The sequence below is a fragment of the Ursus americanus genome, chromosome 12, assembly GCF_024610735.1.
Source record: "Ursus americanus isolate L20-20 chromosome 12, mUrsAme1.1.p, whole genome shotgun sequence".
Classification (NCBI taxonomy): domain Eukaryota; kingdom Metazoa; phylum Chordata; class Mammalia; order Carnivora; family Ursidae; genus Ursus; species Ursus americanus.
The window spans coordinates 71,582,642-71,603,906 of record NC_142138.1 but is presented as its reverse complement, the minus strand read 5'-3'; the positions used below and the strand labels follow the sequence as shown (position 1 = coordinate 71,603,906).

Here is a 21,265-nt window from a genome sequence, read left to right as displayed (position 1 = left end):
GGAGCAGGGGTGAGGCCCAAGAGACATGTGCTTGACACCCAAAGCAGTCGTGCCCAGACTTCCCAAACAGTAGCCAGTGTGGGACCCACAGAGAAACAGAAGTATTGCCACAGGGAAATCTGTGAGGCTTAACAATGCATTGTGTCAGGCAGCTCCCCTAATTTAGGAGGAGCTAAAAGCTTTTAAACTACCATCCTGTCCTTAATCCTAAAATGCCACTAATCCCCTTTAACACTCCTGCATTCTTATGAGCATATGGGTGGCAACAGCTATTATGTCCACTTAACTGGGAAGGAAAGGCCAAGGGAGAATCAGTGATGATGGCTAAGACAACAAGAAACGTGAGTATGGGAAAGAACTCGAAATTCAGGAGACATTCGAGACAGGAAAGTGTGGAAGAAGGCAGGGAGAGAGGGCAGGAAACGAAGAAAAGACCAAGTTGGGCTCAGGGTCGGTCTCGGCCGGGAGGCCTAGGATGGCACCCTGCCCTGCACTGCCCCAGCACCCTGAAAATGTCCAAGGCAGCACCCCTCACACTGTTGGGTAAGCATCTACTTGTTTCCTTTTTTCAGCCTGAAAGGTCCACAGAGGCTTGGATCCTGTCGGTCTTGTTCGCAGTGTCCCCATGCCCACTGTTGACTGAGTAAACTAGATGGCCAGGCCAGAGTAGGAAACACTGGTAGAAGGCACACAGAGGGACGAAACAAGACTCAGAAGCACGCGGTCAAATGTAAATAACCCGCTGAGAACTGTCTGGGCCTCCGGTTGGGAAAACGAAATTCACCTCCTTCAGGCCGTTACCAAATGTCACCGTCTCAGAGCAGCCTCCCGCAGCTAGCCGATTACAATCCCACCTCATCCCTGCCTCTTCCCACTGTCTCAACAGACCCTGTCCCCTGCCCAGTCTCTTTTTCTCCAGAGTGCTTGGCACTGACTGACACCTTACGAATGTTACTCACTTGATTACGAGTCTCCTCATCCTAGAACATGAAGCTGTATGAGGCCAGAATTTTGCTGCTGTGACCCCCACGTCTAGAACGGTGCCTGATGGTAACACGGTTATCAATAAACACCAGTTCAATAAACGAACCATGGAATGAATGAATCACTCTCTAGCCCAAGGTTTATGGTAGTCTCCCAAACTTTTTTTTTTAATAATATTTTTTTATTATGTTATGTTACCTTCCTCTAAGGTTCTTTCCCTGTGTCTCCCATTCACAAAGACCCACAGGAAATTTGATCTCTCGTTCCCCACTCTCCCCTCCTCTTTATTCTCACAGCACTTATCCCTTGCCCTGTTACCTCTCTCTCTCGTCACCCTGGTACAGCCGAATAGCCAGTTGGGAAGCAGCCCTGTGTGTGTAAGTTCAAGAGCCTATCGCTAACAAAGGCACCAGAGTCTTACGCAGGAAAGCTGTGGAAACCGCAGGGCCAGGTGGCTAGAAATGGTACCCAGAGCTGCTGGAAATCTGTGAATGCATTCTTATTTTTCAGCTAGCATCATTTCTTGGAGCAAGGTGTTCCTCCAGACAATGGCTTGTTGTGTGAAGTAGGAATTCCTTCTCTTTGTCTTAAACTTACCTTTTGCAAGCCTTAGAGGGAAGGGGACTCCCTTACTCTGCATTAGGTGTTTGTGGACATGGCTATATTCATATAATACATGACCTTCTTGATCTTCAGTCTTCTATTTAATGTCCTCCCTGCTGTCATCCTCTGTAAACGAAGAGACATAATTTTGCCATTCGAGCACATCAACAGGCATTAACAGTGTGTGCTGTGTGCTGGCACTGGTGTAGGCACTGGGGCTCTAAAGTGCTCATTTTCTAGGGGAGGAGAGAGAGAATAAATGAGCCAATGTGCACCAAACCAGGTGGCAGTAATAAGTGGTAAAAGAAGGGAAAAAAGCAGAGTAAGGGAATAGAAAGTTAGGTGATGACTTGTTATTTTCTACCAGATGGCTAGGAAGGCTTCTCTGATACGCTGACATTTGAGCAGAGCCCTAAATAAAATGAGGAGTTAAATCCCATGGCTATCTGAGGGAGGCGCTTTCCAGGCAGTGGGAACAGCAAGGAGGTTCTTTATCATCATTTCCTCATTACCTGTGAAATTTTCCAATTGTTTCTTAAAGTGTGGAGACCAAAACTGCATTGACTCTTTCAGGGACTGGTCCACTAAAGACTCCTAATAATAATGAAGATAAAAATAACCACAGCTTACATTACTGAGTGCCTACTACGTGTCACTCAGTGCCAGGTTCCCCCAGCTCATTAGCAGCAGAGCCAGCATACAAACCCAGGCCGTCTGGCTCTGGAGCCAGGGAGGCTGAGAGTGCGTGTTCCTTGTTCCTTCATAGTACACACTTCAGGGGTGTCCATCCTTTGGGTCTCCTTTTCACTTTATCCATCCCAGGGAAGTGCCCTGTGCCAGACACTGTGCCACGAGCAAGGGACACGGAGACACAGAAGCCACAGACGGAGCCCTTAGAGGGCCTGCAGTTCAGCAGGGCTCCATGCAGTGCCGCTGGAGTGCCCACAGGAACCGGCCCCGCCGAGGAGGCTGGGACACCCCACAGGAGCTGGGGCTGCCCGACACAAGCACACTGACGTGCATCCTCAAGAAACTGCGGTCACCCCGGGACACCTTCCTGCATCGTGTGGACAGCACAGTGCCCATGGCTCCCTATGGATAATTTGGGCTAGTGATAAACTGATCATGTGCCAGGAGCCTTGCCTAGCTTCTTACAGACAGAAAAATCATATTAAAAGCAGTTAACATTTCTCGAAGGCCCACTACAGGCCAGCAGAGTTCTAAGCTCTGTGTCTTCACTACAATTCCACACTGCGACAAGAATCAGTAACACTACAAAGCCTGGCATCTGTATGTTCACAATCCTAACGTAGACGTGAAGGTGGTTACTGGCTCTCTTGAGATACGCCTCGAACAAAAATACTGGATGCCGTTATGGATGACTGTCCATGCATTCTGGGAAGACTGAGGTGAGGAACAATGACATGGCCAGGACCTGATAACACAATCAAACACAAGCTTGCTTTCCGAGGAGGAGCCTCCACGTGATGCAGACGCTGCCGGTGGCACAAAGCTCCCCTCTTCGAGTCCGGGCCTGGGCTCCCGGGCAGGGGCCCATGTGGGAGGCTAACAAGTGCATGGCAGGGCTGCACGTGAGTCAGTCACAGCACACCCACTTAGTGCCTGGTGGCTGCAGCACACACACACGTCCCTCCTCAGAAGGGATCCTTCCCGGTTACCGGTGCCAAACAGCTAGGAGCCCACAGACCCAGCAATGGAAGCCAGTTCCTGACTCCAGGTGCCCCTTCCTCCCCTACAGTGCAATTCATGCACTTCACACCCTAAGTATTTTTCACTAAATGCCAGCAAAGGAAATCCATGTCCCATGCCTACCCGCTTTCTGGACTAACGCAATGGTCTTTCAAGATTGTAGTCGTCACTGAACAAGGATGGAAACAACCTGCCCTTGCTTCCCTCTGTCCTTGCCATTTCAACAATCACGATGCTTCTGTATGGAAACCACCCGTGTCCTCTTCTGCAGGATGTGTGGCTCTCTAGGACGTATCTGATGAGAGCCTTGCAGGGGATGCTAGGAAGATACTGCAAAGGACCAGGTTACAGGGCAAAGGTGACAGCATAGCATGAAACAGATTCTCTAAAATGGTCTACTTTCCATAATCCACATCCTCAATACTCAAATTAACAACACAGACCTTATCAGTCTCCGAAAGTTCCTCCGCTGCTTCTCAAATCGGGTGGCTCAGGGCAGCGTCTCCCCACTGTGGGTGGTAGTAGGATAAATCATGACGTGATTAATCTCTACCCATAAAGTACTTGAGCTCCTGAAACATTCTATAAACAGAGGCCGAAATATAGTCAGCATTGTGCCCAAGGAGGTCAGGACCTCTGCTGCCCGGTGAGTTTCCAGAAAGGAAACGATGGGCAGGCCCCTAGGAAGAGGAGCAGAACACGCACAGACTGGGTGCTCCCCTGTGCCAGGTGCTGAGTGAGAGAACAAGCCTGAGCAAAACTAGGATTCCCACGCAGACTGGTGTGACCCGCAGACCCTGGTTCTTTCTGCCTGGTGTAGGGTTAGTAAACAGGACCAGAGAGAAGAACGGAACATAGTCTCAGGACAAGAAAGATCCTGTGTCATACCCCTGTGCTAGACAATTTGGGTTCTAATTAGCTTTACTATTGACTTCCTGTGTGATGCTGTGTGACCTTGTAAAATTCACATCCTCTCTCCAGGGACCTTAATTTTTCCCTTTCCAAAGGCAGGAAGGCCCTGGATACTTGAAGCTCCCTGTTCTATGGAACCTGAGAGGCTCACAGTACAGGGGCTCTGGTCCTTCCAGACGGCAGAGAATGCCCTGCACTCCTCTTCAGCAGCCTACCCCTGCATGACAGAGTCCGAGTCCAGGACACCCTGCGAAGCGGACCACCAGCCTCTTCTCTTGCATACTAGCAGGAGCAGGCTGGCATTCTGTACAGGTGAGCAGAGGCGAGATGCAGCCAGGCTTTTCTGGACTCTGACCAGCCTGGGCAATGTGTCAGGACAAAATCCTGCCTGGGCCTCTCCCTCTGCTGCCACTTTTCCTCCCCTAATCCCTCTCCTCTGTTCCTTTTGACAAATAGTGAGGTATGCTGTTTCTGGATGCTGCAAGAAACTAATGATTTCTTTCCTGCAGGGTGCTGGGGCCATGTGGAGCATCTGTGACCACAATAAAGAGGTTGGGGATTAGGGAGGGTGAGTAGGCAGAGCACCCATGGCAAAGGGATATGGTAATGCCGCGGAGTCTGGCTGAGGCACACGAAGGGTGTGAGGCACTGAGGGTGGGAGCAGAGGGATGAGAAGTGCTATCTGGGCTGGTCCCACTATGGGGAGAGAACAAATGATGGTAAAACTTTGCTTTTCCTCAATCCTGGCCCAGCTCTGCTGTAACCTCTCCTAGAATCCTTCACATTGTTAACGATTCCGTCTTCCTCACTTAACATTGTGTCAAGAGGATAAATAAATAAATAAAGGAATGAGCCAATCGAGGAAGAAAACCCTGGCTTGGCCTTCAATCTTTCTTGTTTTCTGACTATGCCAAGAATTTGCTAGGTGGACATGACAAGTAGGTGTACCATTCAAGCACCAATTGCCCTCATTTGGGGACCAGACTACAAATCACAGAGGATTGGGGACAGCACTGCTCCCCACTCCCAGATAATCTCCACCAGAGCCTCTAGGCTGTGAGCTAATACTCCTTTTGTGCTCTGCTGGCAAAGGCCCCTGAAGGATCACTTCCCTTACTGAAGCCTTTGTGGTAACTCCCCACGATTACCTGCTTTTCTCTCCGTGCTCTCTCAGGACCCGGGATCCAGCATCCTACTGCACCTGACATTCACCTGAGGGAATGAGAAACAGACATGAACTTCTCGGGAACAGTGGGTAATCTGCTTCTCTGGCAAGCTTCAGGACGGACACCTGCTGAGGATGGCCAGGGCACCGACCATCTGGGGCCAGGCAGGGCAAGATGAGCTCTGGAGCCCTGGTGAATCTGATGCCCACCCAGCACTGCTTTCAGCCTGCCTGCTCCAGAGCTCGATGCATACATGCTGGCCAGTGTTACAGATACACTCAGCCTCTGAGCGAGCTGCAGCTCCCAGACTACGCGCACATCCCACCCCATCAGCTGGGCCTGGGATCCATAGCACCCAGCTATTTCTGGGGAAACGAAAACTGTTCCTCTGTTCTTTCTCTGTGCATATCCTTCAAGATACTAGCAGCCATTCCCCAGGCCTCCTGAAACTATCATAGCCCACCACCAATCCAGCTTACAAACCCATCTTCCTGTCCCACACTCTCTACAGAGCTATAATTCTCACAGAGTATTCTCTTTATTCCCAAGAGTCAAACCACAAACAAGCTCTAAGTCCTACACAGAACTCCCCATGGAGCACAGACTTGCAGAGGTGGGCAGTCATCCCGTTCAGCCACCCTCTGGGGGCCTAGCACTGTGGCAGGGCACATGGGGGGAGCAAAACAAGGGAAGTCAAAGTCCCTACACACAGAGAACTCATCATCTCATTCAGAAATAGGAAGTATACATAGGAAACAGCACACAAGGCTAAAAGGCTGCATGAAATGAGAGCTTAGCTGTGTTTCAAAATCCCACTCTACAGGGGCGCAGGAGCTGAATAAAGCCACCCAGTGTCAATTAAAAAAAAACTGGGTCCTCCCTCTGCCTTTGCCTCTCTCTGTCTCCTCTCTCTCTCTATCTCTCGCTCTCGCTCTCGCTCTTTCTCTCTCCCCCCGCCGTCTCTCATGAATAAATAAAATCTTAAAATATATATATATATATATATTTTTTTTTTAAAGCAGAAGCTCAAAAAAAACTGGGAATGGCAAAGCAGAGCTTGTAGGAGACAGGCACTGATGGAACCCCAAGTGACTTGCTAATAATACCTAAAATACAATTGAAACTTCACAGATTACGAAGCATATTTAACTGTCTCCCTTGCCCCATTTCCTCCACTCCCACTTTACCACAGGACACACTCATTCTTTTGGTCAACAAACCTTTATTAGGTGCCTACTGTTGTGGGTTCTTTGGTGGCTGCTGGGTTGCAAGGGTTGCACAAGCCCCCGCACCCCCCACCCCGGGAGGCACATAGCCACAGTACTACCCTGAAAATATTATGCCAGGTGCACAAAGCCAGTCCAAAAAGGCCATGTATTATATGATTCCATTTACAAGAAATTTCCAGAATAAGCAAATCTAAAGAGACGGAAAGTAGATCAGCAGTTGCCATGGGATGGAAGAGGGCAGAATAGGGAATGACTGTGAATGGGCATAGGGTTTCTTGAGGGGGTGGAGAAAATGTCCTAAAAATGAGATTTTAATGGTGGTTGCAAAATACTAAAAAACACTGAATGGTACACTTTAAATGGGTGCATTTTATGGCATATGAATTACATCTCAATTAAGCTCTTTAACAAAAAGCAGAAAAAAACTCAGAAACCTAACCTGAATGATCCAATTTCAGACATGGCGGACTTTGAGGACATTATGTTCTGGTCTGTAGCATTATCAACTATATTCTAGGGAATTATCTAAAACCCCATGGACTGTGCTCAGCAATAACTTCTGACACTTTCTTGCTTATTTCATGGGGCAATGAGGGGAACATGGTCTGAAGCATTGGGGAGGTGGGGGATGATGCGATCTTCTACTCAAAAATGAAAGCTACAAGAGAAGAAAGCCTGGGCTACATGCTGGCTATAGGAAACCCAGCTCCCGATGTAAACCTGTGCACCAGACCCCCAAAAACCCAGCACCCCTTTCCTTTGGCTCAAAATACATTTTCCAACAAAGTTAAAATATCACTGAGACCAGTGTTACCTTCAAAAACCACTGACTCTCACAGACGTCATTAATAGGGAGATGGCCTATAATTAACAGGAGGGTAATTCATCTGCAAGGAAAGATTTTTAAAATGAGAACTTATTTGTGTAGATGATAATAAATGACCTTTCAATATCAAGAAATCTCAAAGACTTTTATGCCTATTAATTAGTCCCACTCCTCTCTAGGGGAAGGTGGTCATTTTCCCTGTCTGCAGTTTATCTACAAAAGCTAAGCAGGAATGGAGAGTCTGCCCCAGGATTACACAGGGGCCTTCCTTTGTCATACCAGCAGCCATTCTCTGTGTCCTGAGAATTTCATCTCATTAAATAAGCACCCAGCTTCTCAACAGAAGGAAAAAGGAAGTCTAAGAGTTCCATGATAATTATCCTTAATGCTTTGGTCAAAATATGCAAGAAGACTTCCTGAAAACTCCATTAACTCAAAATAGTACCTGTCGCACCCACTAGGCACATCTGCATCCCATGGGAAATGAACAGCAAAGGCTTTAATAGGGTCAAGACCTGAAAGGAATGGGCAACACATGGAACCTCTTCCATCTCATTCTGTCAACTGTAAAGACAGAAGGGTACTTTTTGTATGCAGGTTTTTAAAAAATTGAGAATAAGCATCTGCTAGTCTCTCCAAATAGATTACAAACTCCTTCAGTGTTGGAACCATTTAATAGGAGAGAAGTATGGGAAAATATCAAATATTTGACTGGCTAAGCTCATTTCAAAGTTGGATTCCATCAGAGCATGTCTTTAGAAGTTACTTTGTTCTTACCTTAGCTTTTGTGAAAAACTATTTCTGTCATTGTGGAGAGGGTAATCACCAGTCCTGTTACAAAAGGTGGTATAAACATAGGGGTTGTGAACAAGGGCTTTGGAGCCAGGAAGGTGTGGGTTCAATCCCCAGCTCAACCGTTGCAGGCTGCATGACCCAGGGCAAGTTATTTATCTCTCTGACCCTCAGTTTCTTTGTTTGAAAACTGATGATAATATTCCCTGCCTCATGGAGTTGTTGTGAAAATTAAGCAAGAAAATATTTATAAAATGCTTAACATAGAGCCTAGCATTCAATAAGACCTCAATAAACTGTAGCTTAAAAACATCTTGCCTTTGAGAATGAGTTCTCAACATTTGCTGCAACATGGACGGCACTGGAGGAGATAATGCTAAGTGAAATAAGTCAAGCAGAGAAAGACAATTATCATATGGTTTCTCTCATCTATGGAACATAAGAACTAGGATGATCGGTAGGGGAAGAAAGGGATAAAGAAAGGGGGAGTAATCAGAAGGGGGAATGAAGCATGAGAGACTATGGATTATGAGAAACAAACTGAGGGCCTCAGAGGGGAGGGGGGTGGGGGAATGGGATAGACCGGTGATGGGTAGTAAGGAGGGCATGTATTGTATGGTGCACTCGGTGTTATACACAACTAATGAATCATTGAGCCTTACATCGGAAACCGGGGATGTACTGTATGGTGACTAACATAATATAATAAAAAATCATTAAAAAAAAAATCTTGCCTTTGAGACCACAAGGCCACATTCCAACATGAATGCAAATAAAAGCAGCAAAACACACTGAAAAACAATGAACAAAAACAGTGAAAATCCTCATGCAAATTACAAATGCCAACTAAGTGACAGAATACTCACAAACCACCCCCCCACCTTTTCCACGGAGGAAGACTGTGAAGAGCAAAGTTCTGAGGCCTTTAACACATTAATGAATAGAGGAAAGTTAAAACATAACCTCTAAAGCTAACTCTACGATTAGAATCACAGAAACTTAAAAACGTTAGTGCCAAAACAAAAAAACAAACAAAAAAAAAAAAAACAATGCTTGGAGATCAGTCCAACCCTCTCCTTTTACAAAGAAATGCAAGACCAAGAGGTTAAGTGATTTGCCCAAAATTGCCCAGTATGTTCTATGATTTCTTCAAATACGTGTTATTTCTAGCCTCTGCATCCGCCCCTTCTTTCCTCTAACCAAACTCTCCCAATGCCCTACAGTGACAGCAGCAATTTCAACTGCAGAGAGGGAGCCTGTGTACCCCATGCCCCAGTGAGATAGAAAGTTCCTTGAAAACAAAGGCTGTGCCTGTGTCTCAGTGCCTACAAAAGAGCCCTCCATGTGCTCACACATCCCCACTGACTGATTGAGCGACACACAGTTCTCTGTCCATCCTGCAGGAATTACTAAGCATTGAGTGAATGCATATATAGCAGACCCTACTGTTAGGAACATCATCTTTCTCTCCACTGCAGATTCAGGGAAAGAACTGCCCATCTAACTAAAAGAAAGAATTTCTAGGGAGCCCTGGAAGATGCCAACATCTTGGGGGCCACAGATTTGCCACTCTATGGCAATGGCTGTTGTCTTTACCCCGACCCATCCCACTGCCATTCCCCTTATTTGCCTCTGGGGTCAGCAAACAAACTTTCTCTTGGTTTTTGCTTGTAATGGATCAGAAGAGACATAACTGAATAGCACTCACAAGTCGAGATTCAAAAGCAGAAAGAGAATCTTAGTATGACCCCACTCTTGGGATTTACAAACAAACTGAAGTAAGTCCTGACAGTGTGAGAAGACCCCGAGGAGCAGAGGATGCAAGCAGGAGGGCAGGAGGGCAGGAGAGCAGGATCCCAGAGGCGGAAAGCCTGTGGGATGCCGGAAGGAGTGCCCAGTCTGAAACCCGGTTGGACCCCCTTCAGAAGTCACATTCCTTCAGCACACCACGTTCTCTGAGTCATCCAGGCCTAAAGAGTCTCTCCTGACTTCTCCACCTTCCCTGCCCTCATCGCATCTAGCCCCGAACCCCACCCTTTCTTCCCTCTATCATCCAGCTACTATCGTGGAGTTTGGAACTGCCACATCCAGTCAACACTCTCATCATTTCTCATCTGGGCCGCACAATAGACTCCCAAACGGTCTCCCTGCTCAGACATTCCTCTTTCCAGTCCATCCCGTGTACTGCAGTCTCTGGTGACTGCCTTGTCCCAGGCTGCCCAGAACTCTCCCCGTTCTAGCACTACTAGTCTCATGTTCTGGGAAACCCCTTAGTCCCAGACAAACTGAGACTGCTGGCCACCTTACCACAGTCAGATTACAATCTTCCCCCAGACAATGTTTTGATCATGTCATTTTCTTGACCAAATGTTCCCCGTTTCCCGTTTCTCAGTTGGTTGAGCGTCTGCCTTCAACTCAGGTCATGATCCAGGCGTCCTGGGATCAAGCCCCACATCAACGGGCTCCCTGCTCAGTGGAAAGTCTGCTTCTCTCTCTCCCTCTGCCCCTCCCCACTGCTTGTTTTCTCTCTCTCTCTCTCTCTCTCTTGAATAAATAAATAAAATCTTAAAAAAAAAAAAAAGCTAACCCTAAAGCAGGCCCCAAATCTGTCTCAGAGAATGCATAAGAACACACTGGGTTGAGGTCAGAAAACAAGGATTCTGAGCCTGGCTTTTGTCATAACCATGTGAGACCCTTGGCAAGTCACTTCATCTATCTGGCCCTCAGTTTCTTCATCTGTAAACTAAAGAAGCTAAAACTAGATTTCCTTTGAGGCTGTAAAATTCCCTAATTCTTTTTTTTTTATTGTATTATGTTAGTCACCATACAGTACATCCCTAGTTTTTGATGTAAAGTTCCATGATTCATTACTTACGTATAACACCCAGTGCACCATGCAATACATGCCCTCCTTACTACCCATCACCAGCCTATCCCATTCCCCCACCCCCTTCCCTCTGAAGCCCTCAGTTTGTTTCCCAAAGTCCATAGTCTCTCATGGTTTATTCCCGCTTCTGATTACCGCCCCCCTTTCTTCTTCCCTTCCTTCTCCTACCCATCTTCCTACTTCTCATGTTCCATAAATGAGTGAAATCATATGATAATTGTCTTTCTCTGCTTGACTTATTTCGCTTAGCATTATCTCCTCCAGTCCCATCCACGTTGCAGCAAATGTTGAGAAATCATTCTTTTTGATGGCTGAGTAATATTCCATTGTATATATGGACCACATCTTCTTAATCCAATCATCTGTTGAAGGGCATCTCTGTTCCTTCCACGATTTAGCTATTGTGGACAATGCTGCTATGAACATTGGGGTGCATATGGCCCTTCTCTTCACTACGTCTGTATCTTTGGGGTAAATACCCAGTAGTGCAATGGCTGGATCATAGAGTAGTTCTATTTTTAACTTTTTAAGGGACCTCCACACTGTTTTCCAGAGTGACTGTACCAATTTGCATTCCCACCAACAATGTAGGAGGGATCCCCTTTCTCCATATCCTCTCCAACAATTGTTGTTTTTTGCCTTGTCAATTTTTGCCATTCTAACTGGGGTAAGGTGGTATCTCAGTGTGGTTTTGATTTGAATTTCCCTGATGGCTAATGATTTTGAACATTTTTTCATGTGTCTGCTAGCCATGTGTATGTCTTCATTGGAAAAGTGTCTGTTCATATCTTCTGCCCATTTTATGATTTGTTTATTTGTTTCTTGTGTATTGAGTTTGAGAAATTCTTTGTAGATATTGTATACAAGGCTCTTATCTGTAGTGTCATTCACAAATATCTTCTCCCATTCCGTGGGCTGCCTCTTAGTTTTTTTGACTGTTTCCTTGGTTGTGCAGAAGCTTTTTATTTTGATGAAGTCCCACAAGTTCATTTTTTCTTTTGTTTCTCTTGCCTTTGGAGATGTCTATTTCAATTCCTCTATATACCCTCCACTCCTGCCAGACTCACCAGCTTACTGCAATTCAAACACGCCCTGTAAATTCTTGCCTTGTACCTTTGGTCTTTCCCTTCTCCCCAGCAGGATTTCTTTGCTTTCTTTTCTGCCCACCTGAATTCCATGAAGAACAGCACAAATCCTCCCTGCTAAGGGGAGACTGGGCCTAGGCCACAAAGACTCCACATATACTGAGGTTTTCTGACACTCAGCACTTCTCATGTCTTGCTCCTGCTGTTCAAAATCTCTTCTATGTGAAGCTTCTTTATTTCACCTGAACTAAAATCTCTGCACTTTTGTGATTGCCTTGCAACATGCTGAACACATAGTCAATAATAGCAAGTGTCATCACTAATAACTGACTGATGTGTGGACACACAGGAAAAAGTTCAAGCAGGGAGCTAGATGTGAGGCAAAGTGGAAAGTAGAGGTAAATTCAAAATTTTTTGCACTTTACACAAGATTCTCAAATGCTGCCAAAAATCAGTAATTGACTTACTCCACAAAAAGTTACTTTGAGTTTCCTGTGTTTAAGACATTGCTCACATGGGGTGGGAACTAAGCAGTGACTCCAACAGAGGCTCTACTCACAGATATCACAGCATCCACATTATCCATCAACTTGTAACTTTTTAGGAAGACCTTAAAAGGTGGCAGCTCCACCGTCATCACACCCTTCCCTCCCCAAAGTGGTCATGTATCTAATTCTCCCTCTAGCAGGCAGAGCTATTAAATGAAAAAAAATTAAAATTAAAACAGGTCGATAGATTAAAATATACATATCTACCTACACAAGCAAGATAGCCTAAAACAAATCTCTTCCAGGAATATATCCTGGCTATTTACCTAGAATCACTAGTCCCTACTCTGAGAGGTGTTTATAAAGTGACCATATCAATACTCTTCTTTGGTAGGATGTAACTGTTTTCCTCCATTAGTCTTGGTAAGTGACACATATTAAGGATGAAAGCAACATACACCTGTCTTTTGGGACCCCCACAGCATGCACGCACACACATACTCCCCTAATTAAATGGGGCTGGGACTTGAACAGTATCACCTATCTAATGAAAAACAGGTTCGTGAGTAAGTGGGGGAAGTAAATAAACCAAACGGTCTGCAGAGGGAGAGGTCAAGCTGGGCTGAGCTGGGCTGGGCCCAGAGTGATTCAGGCTCCACCACAGAATGGGTGTCTCTTGGGATGGCCTAGTAAGACAATTAAAACCCCTATAAATAGGATGGGTTTTCAAGTCTCCAGTATCCTCTCTGGCTTCTGAATCTTCTGCTCATTCCTCCTTAAGCAGGTAAGGCATGCATGGGAAGGGGGGTGTTCAGGGGGGTGAGTTATGGCAGTATGTACAAGGCTCTTGATAGCAGCTATAATGTGCTGGGCTGGGGAGGTTTGAGATTGCTCCCTGTGCGTGACGGGCCTGGGTAGACTCCTGCTTCCTTTTTGGCTCTATCTGAGAATATGATGATAGCTGGGGTGGACCACTTCTGAGACTGTAAAATATACATGTCTTTGTTTCAGCATGTCCTGGGCAATCCAAAACTGAGGGTTAGAACTATTGGAGGATAGCTTAGTCTCCCACTGAGCACTGACCTTTCAGGCAAGTAAGACAAGACCAAAAAGTTTAGAGCTCGTTGGGGCCCTAGACCACAGGGCCACAGTAACATTCATGTCTCATTGCAGTGAAATGTCATAAGGAACTCGGCATGCCCCATGCAACTCATTGTGCCATGTCCTTATAGGCATCACTCTATGCTTTTGGAAGTCCAATGTGCTTTGCAGTTAGGGCTTCTTGGAGGCTTATAAACCCAGTAACTAGAATTTTTACAGCACAGGAAGAAATATCATTGAGATCCAGATCCCAAAATACCTTAGTTTTCCAACATGGCCAATGTGAATCTAGCTCATTATATATACTTCCAAGCACCCGTGTAGTTAATATGGCTTGCTATTTTTATCAGTAATAATTTTTATATTAATCGATTCTACTTTATAAGCATACCCCCAAATGACGATCCAGGCCAGAAGTACTTGCTGGTATTTAGCCTCCCAGAAAGCTTGCTTGGCCCATGGCAAAAGACCTCTAGCTTTCTTCCCCACTTGAGCAAGGGTCATTTAAAGACTGAGGCCTGTTCAGTGGGGTCTATTTAGTTGGTGAAAAATTATGTCTTATTGTACTGGCTTCTGGCCCTGCCTCTGTGGGCCTCCTGACCTCCCTTCCTTTTTGTTCTAATAAAGGGTTTCAATCAAGCAAGTCCCACCCGGAGTAGGGGGTGGGGCATGTAAACCCCCTGCCATATGTTCTTTGCTTTTTAGGAAACTGTCACTTTTCCCAGTCAGGAACCCACAGTTTGTGCCTGTCTCCCACTGTAGTGAATGATATTTGGAGCCTGGATATTGGTCAAAGGGAATGAGGAGTATGGCTAAGAAGGGGCTCTATCATTTCTTAAACTTCTTTCCCTGACCAAAAAGGGCCACTTGCCCTCTGGAAATGTTATCTCCTGCTCTTCATCCTAAACACAGAAAAAATCTTGTTTCTTCTTTTAGGTTTACCCATTTTTGTTAAAATGGCTCAACTCCTGAATAGCATACTCACTGTGATCAAGGTGTTCCAGAAATACGCTAAAGAGGATGGGAAATGTACCTTGCTCTGCAAGAAGGAGTTGAAGCAGCTGCTCTTGGCTGAGTTTGGAGATATCCTCCGGGTAAGATGCATAGACTCTGGCCCCATGAAGTCAAGTGTGAGTGACTCGGACACCTGCATCCAGGGCTTGATGTTTTCTGTTTGATCTGGTCATGTTCCATCCACCCTGTAGCTAAAGATTTTCAAGCAGCTCCTCAGTTCTCTCTCACCAGACACACATGCTCACAGGCATGCACACACACACACACACACACACACACACACACACACACACACACCTTCTTATAGCTGAACTTGACAGAAAGGAGTACAACTTCAAACCAGAAAAAATTTCTCAGAAGGAATTCTAGATTCGTATCTTGATTTCTGTCCACACATTTTTCATTCATTCATTTAATAAAAAGTCATTGAACACCTATTCCATTCCAGGACCATCCTAAGCACTGGGAATGCAAACATGAATAAAACCAGCTTCTAATACCTCTAGGATCTCACGGTGTGGTTAGAAAGAAGTAGGTAAAAAATAATTACAATATAACATGTGATGGGTTGGAATAATCATGCCCCCACTGGCCCAGCAAGAGATGCGGTTCTGAGGACCAGTTGATCAAAGACTAGAACCAAGCCCAAGCCGTTTCAGATTAATGGTTTCCAACCAAGGAAGGCTCATACAGGAGTGAAGAGGCTGGGGCATAGACACTGGCACACACTGTATCCACAGGAGAATAGCTGATTTTGCTCTTTGTTTTATCTCCTCACAGAGACCAAATGACCCAGACACAGTGGAAAGCATCCTGAGCCTCTTGGATAAAGACAGAAATGGACATGTTGATTTTCAGGAATATCTCTTGTTGGTGTTCCAACTGGCCCAAGCCTGCTATCATAAACTGGATAAGTCATGTGGAGGTAGAATCTCTCAGCAAGAAGGGGAGCAGGAGGGAACACGAGACCATAAGTTTCCAGAAAATACAGGCAGGCAACACAGGCAGAGGCATGAGAAAGAAAGGCAGGACTCCCACTACACTCAGCCTGAGAGACAAAACCAGGATGTCCACCAGGATCAGTCAGAGAGACAGGATAGGGACTCCCACTATGGTCAGTCTGAGAGAAAGGGTAGAGACTCCCACTATGGTCAGTCCGAGGGACAGGATGGGGACTCCCACTATGGTCAGTCTGGGAGACAGGGTAGAGACTCCCACTATGGTCAGTCCGAGGGACAGGATAGGGACTCCCACTATGGTCAGTCTGGGAGACAGGGTAGAGACTCCCACTATGGTCAGTCCGAGGGACAGGATAGGGACTCCCACTATGGTCAGTCTGGGAGACAGGGTAGAGACTCCCACTATGGTCAGTCTGAGGGACAGGATAGGGACTCCCGCTATGGTCAGTCTGAGAGACAGGATAAGGACTCCTGCTATGGTCAGTCCGAGGGACAGAATAGGGACTCCCGCTATGGTCAATCAGAGAGACAGGATAGGGACTCCCACTATGGTCAGTCCGAGGGACAGGATAGGGACTCCCGCTATGGTCAGTCAGAGAGACAGGATAGGGACTCCCGCTATGGTCAGTCTGAGGGACAGGATAGGGACTCCAGCTATGGTCAAAGATGGAGACGTAAATCTAGTAGTAGCCAACCTAAAAGACAAGGATATATCTTTGCCTTAAGTCAGTGTGAGAAACAAGATTATGATTCTCGTTATGGCCAGATAAACCAACAGGAATCAAGCTCTTATCATGGACAGTCTCAGAGGCTGGATCAGGAATCAGGCTATGGTCAGAGAGATAGACAAGAATTGGACTTTCAATATGGCCAGCCAGACAGACAAGGCCAGAGTTCCCACTATGGCCAGGCAGACAGACAAGACCAGATTTCCCACTATGGTCAGACAGACAGACAAGGCCAGAGTTCTCGCTACGGCCAGACAGAGAGACAAGGCCAGATTTCCCACTATGGTCTGACAGACAGACAAGGCCAGAGTTCTCACTACGGCCAGACAGACAGACAAGGCCAGATTTCTCACTATGGTCAGACAGACAGACAAGGCCTAGGTTCTCAGTGTAACCAGACAGACAGACAAGGCCAGAGTCTCCACTATGGCCAGACAGACAGACAAGGCCAGAGTTCTCACTACAGCCAGACAGAGAGACAAGGCCAGATTTCTCACTATGGTCAGACAGACAGACAAGGCCAGAGTTCTCACTATGGCCAGGCAGACAGGCAAGGCCTAGGTTCTCAGTGTAACCAGACAGACAGACAAGGCCAGAGTCTCCACTATGGCCAGATAGACAGACAAGGCCAGAGTTCTCGCTATGGCCAGACAGAGAGACAAGGCCAGATTTCCCACTATGGTCAGACAGACAGACAAGGCCAGAGTTCTCACTACGGCCAGACAGACAGACAAGGCCAGAGTCTCCACTATGGCCAGACAGACAGACAAGGCCAGAGTTCTCGCTATGGCCAGACAGAGAGACAAGGCCAGATTTCCCACTATGGTCAGACAGACAGACAAGGCCAGAATTCTCACTACGGCCAGACAGACAGACAAGGCCAGATTTCTCACTATGGTCAGACAGACAGACAAAGCCAGAGTTCTCACTACGGCCAGACAGAGAGACAAGGCCAGATTTCCCACTATGGTCAGACAGACAGACAAGGCCTAGGTTCTCAGTGCAGTCAGACAGATAGACAAGGCCAGAGTTCCCACTATGGCCAGATAGATAGACAAGGCCTCAGCTCTCACTATGGCCAGTCAGAAATTGGAGTAACAAGGCAAAATGGTTACCTCCAAGAAAGTGAGGGAACAAGCAGAGACTCATATGTTGAGCAATCAGGAAGGTCAGGGAGACTAGGTCAAAAGATTCACGGACAGGAAGTGACTCAAAATCAAGGACAGAGATACCAGTCTAGGGAAGGCCAGCAAAACAGCCACGAGGCATGGGAGACTGAGGAGGATAGCCAACACCACCAACACAAACTCATAGCACAAATCCAGCAGGAAAGATCATGCAGTTACAGAAGGGGTGCCTGGCAATCATGTAGTGGTGAGCAGGACCACCAACAGGCCCAGGCCAGGCAAAGTCATGGAGAGAGGCAGATCCACCAGGCAGAGGAAGAGCAGGGCCACCAAAGCTGGGGCAGACATGGTTGTGAGAGTCAGGAAACTCCATGGGAGAAGCAGGCCAGGCAAACCCATGAAGAGGAACAAAGCCATCAGAGACGGGAGAGGCAAACCCACGAAGATGAGCAGACCCGTCAGAGACGGGACAGGCAAACCCACGAAGACGAGCAGACCCGTCAGAGACGGGACAGGCAAACCCACGAAGACGAGCAGACCCGTCAGAGACGGGACAGGCAAACCCACGAAGACGAGCAGACCCATCAGAGACGGGACAGGCAAACGCACGAAGACGAGCAGACCCGTCAGAGACGGGACAGGCAAACCCACGAAGACGAGCAGACCCGTCAGAGACGGGACAGGCAAACCCACGAAGACGAGCAGACCCGTCAGAGACGGGACAGGCAAACGCACGAAGACGAGCAGACCCGTCAGAAACCGGACAGGCAAACCCGTGAAGAGGGTCAAAACTGTCAGCAACAATGGAATAGGCAAACTCTTGAGGAGAAAGAAAGGTATCAAGGGTCCCAGAATCAACAATCTTATGGGGCCCAGCAAGACTGTGCTAATAGAGAAAAATTCCACATGAATGAGAATAGTCAGGGGCGAGGTTCCCAGGGAACACACAGTAACCTGACCTTCCATCCCACCCAGAGTAGTGGGAGGCTTCCAAGGAGAGAACAGGGTGGAAGTCACCCTACCAAGGCAGCTGCTACTCCCAACCCCCTCTATGACTATGTACAAGAGCAGAAAAGGAATCAGCACTAGGCTGTGCAAACACCAGAGCTAAAGCAACTTGAAGCCAAGGAAGAAATCTACATGTCAAGTTTATCCTTACTTCTGTTTAAGAGATCGAAAATGTTTGTCTTCCTTCTCTCCTCTATCTACTTGCAAGGATGCTTTTGAGAACTAGTATTCACTTTTAGGGCATTTCCATTCTTTGAGCAGCAGTTCTAGGGTGTTCTGGTTGGGTTAAATCTGAGTGGTAATTTGGGTGACATAATCAGATCCCAATTTTGATTACTTTGGGGATTTAAATCATTTCCTGGTTTTCCATCTGTATAGGTGGGACATGGTTGGACCACTGAATGGTAGAAACTTCTCCCAAAAATTCAGAAACAAGAAAGGTATTCTGAAGTTACATATTACAGCCTGAGGACAGGGCAGCTGGGCTTTGGTAGCCTTGGGCTCCTGTGGACGAAACATCAGGAATTGCAAACCTCATAGCCTACACTAAAATGAAATATGGTGAGAGGCTTCTAGAAGAGTCATCTCTGAAGTCCCCAGTACCTCCCATGCCCAGACTCCCACCCTTCACCAGAGGGACTATCCCCTGAGCTATTATCACTACAGCTGACTGGACTGGTTCCAGCTTCGTATCTATCTAGTTTCTGATCATATAAAACACAGAGAAAGAATATGTCACCTGCTTGCAGATTCCAACAAGCCAAAACTGTCCATCCACAGCTCCTGAAAAACCTTCAAAGAAAAATCTATGGAATTGTTTTAAAATACCCAATAAATGATTGGTGAGCAATGATCTCAATGACTCTTTTCCTTCTTCATGGTGGGAGCATGCTATCCTATCTTCACTTGGGTGCAGTTTTCCAGGAATAAGGCCTCATTTCTTGACTTCTAAGATACTTTTGTTCTTTGAGTTCCTGAGCACTGAAGAAGGAAAAGGAGAAGGAGAAGAAGGAGGAGGAGGAGAAAGGGAGAAATGGAAAAGAAAGGAGAAGGAAGAGGAAGAAGAAGAATCAATATGAAACAAACAGCAAAAGGTCAAAAGGAATTTATCTAAATATTTTCAGCTCCTTCCCCCACAAAGCGGTCAAAGTTGACCCTTGCCCTCATTTACCTCCGCATTCAAATGGTCATTAATTCTTGCCAATTTTACATCCTCCATACCTCTTGGATCTCTTCCCACACTAATTCACAATAGGTCCTCCAAATCTACCCACCCCAGAAAGATACCATGCCTTTGTAAAAGACATCTACCCCTTGGGACTCACTCCTCAGCCACCTTCTCTTTTCTAACTACAGTTATCTTGTCCAGTCCTACAGCTCCAAATATCACCACTATTTCTAAGACTCTCAAGTCTTCATCTCCAGCCCTACTTCTGTCCTAAATCCCAGACTCCTATATCCAATTATCTCTTTGGCATTTCCATTAGGACATGAAATAGCATCTCGGTCTTAGCATTCCCAAATAGGAGTCTTGACTTAACTTGTTTCTCCCTCAATTTCCCCCAGTTCAGTAAGTTGGTAGGACTATCCACATTGCTCAAGCGAAAGCATAGGAGAAACGTTCTTCATTGTAATCATTCCCTCCCCCAAATCAAACTCATCAGCAGTCCTTTTGTTTTTATCTCAAAATACAGTGTAGCCCAGATCCCACCATTCTTGTCATCTCCCATTTCATCAACCCTCTCTCCATTGCCTCTCTCCTAGAACCCAGTAACAGCTTCCTGACACGAATTCTTACTTTTCTGTGAAATGGAAACCACATCAGGGGCGCCTGGGTGGCTCAGTCGTTAAGCGTCTGCCTTCGGCCCAGGGCATGATCCCAGGGTGCTGGGATCGAGCCCCACATCGGGCTCCTCCACTGGGAAGCCTGCTTCTTCCTCTCCCACTCCCCCTGTTTGTGTTCCCTCTCTCGCTGGCTGTCCCTCTCTCTGTCAAATAAATAAATAAAAAATAATAATTAAAAAAAAGAAAGAAACCACATCAGATTACTCCCCTGGGTAGAAGGCTCAGTGGTTTCTCACCACACAAGAATAAAATCCAGCATTCTCCCTGAGCCTTCCTTGGATAGGGCCCTGCCACACCCCATCATGCACCACTCTCTCTGCGCTCACTGTTTTCCCACCACACTGGCCTTCCTCTGGCGATTCCACCGGGGCAAGCTGGTTCTCACCTCAAAGCCTCTGAACCAGCTATTACTTTGGCTTGGGAGAGTCCTCTCCCCAGCTTTGTGTGATTGGCTCCTTATTTCATTCAAGTCTCAGCTAAAGAGTCATCTCCTAGGAGAAACTTTCTTGACATTTAGTCTACAAGAGTAGACCCCAGTCACTCTCAGTCACATCCTCCCCTTTCTCTTGTTATGCTCAACATTTTTTATATCTGTTATCTTGGTTTTTTGTTACCTGTTTATTGTCTTTTTCTCCCTACTGGAACTTAAGGCCCATAAGGACACAGATTTTGTTTTGTCTTGTTTGTCTTGTTTATCACTGTATCCTCTGCACCAAAAAGAGTATGCATTCAAGGTGCAAGCCCAATGAGTGTAGTTCCACTGAACGCTCACAGAAGGCCTTTGCAATCTGGCTTCAGTCC

General features: G+C 46.5%; 1 protein-coding gene across 3 annotated transcripts; it reads left to right on the top strand.

The window, feature by feature from the left end:
* Nucleotides 1-14,739: 14,739 nt before the first annotated feature.
* RPTN (repetin) lies at nt 14,740-18,700 on the top strand. 3 transcript variants are annotated; one of them, XM_087865761.1, is made up of 8 exons: nt 14,740-14,877; nt 15,578-16,001; nt 16,281-16,517; nt 16,716-16,733; nt 16,896-17,291; nt 17,508-17,991; nt 18,076-18,278; nt 18,393-18,700. In XM_087865761.1, the coding sequence occupies exons 1-8, from the start codon at nt 14,740-14,742 to the stop codon at nt 18,698-18,700; spliced, it is 2,208 nt and encodes a 735-aa protein (XP_087721887.1). The 3 variants fall into 3 exon arrangements, with proteins under 3 accessions (XP_087721887.1, XP_087721886.1, XP_087721885.1); XM_087865760.1 differs by having other exon boundaries at nt 15,578-16,073; nt 16,281-18,042; nt 18,169-18,700; XM_087865759.1 differs by having other exon boundaries at nt 15,578-16,203; nt 16,487; nt 16,523-18,700.
* Nucleotides 18,701-21,265: the final 2,565 nt, after the last annotated feature.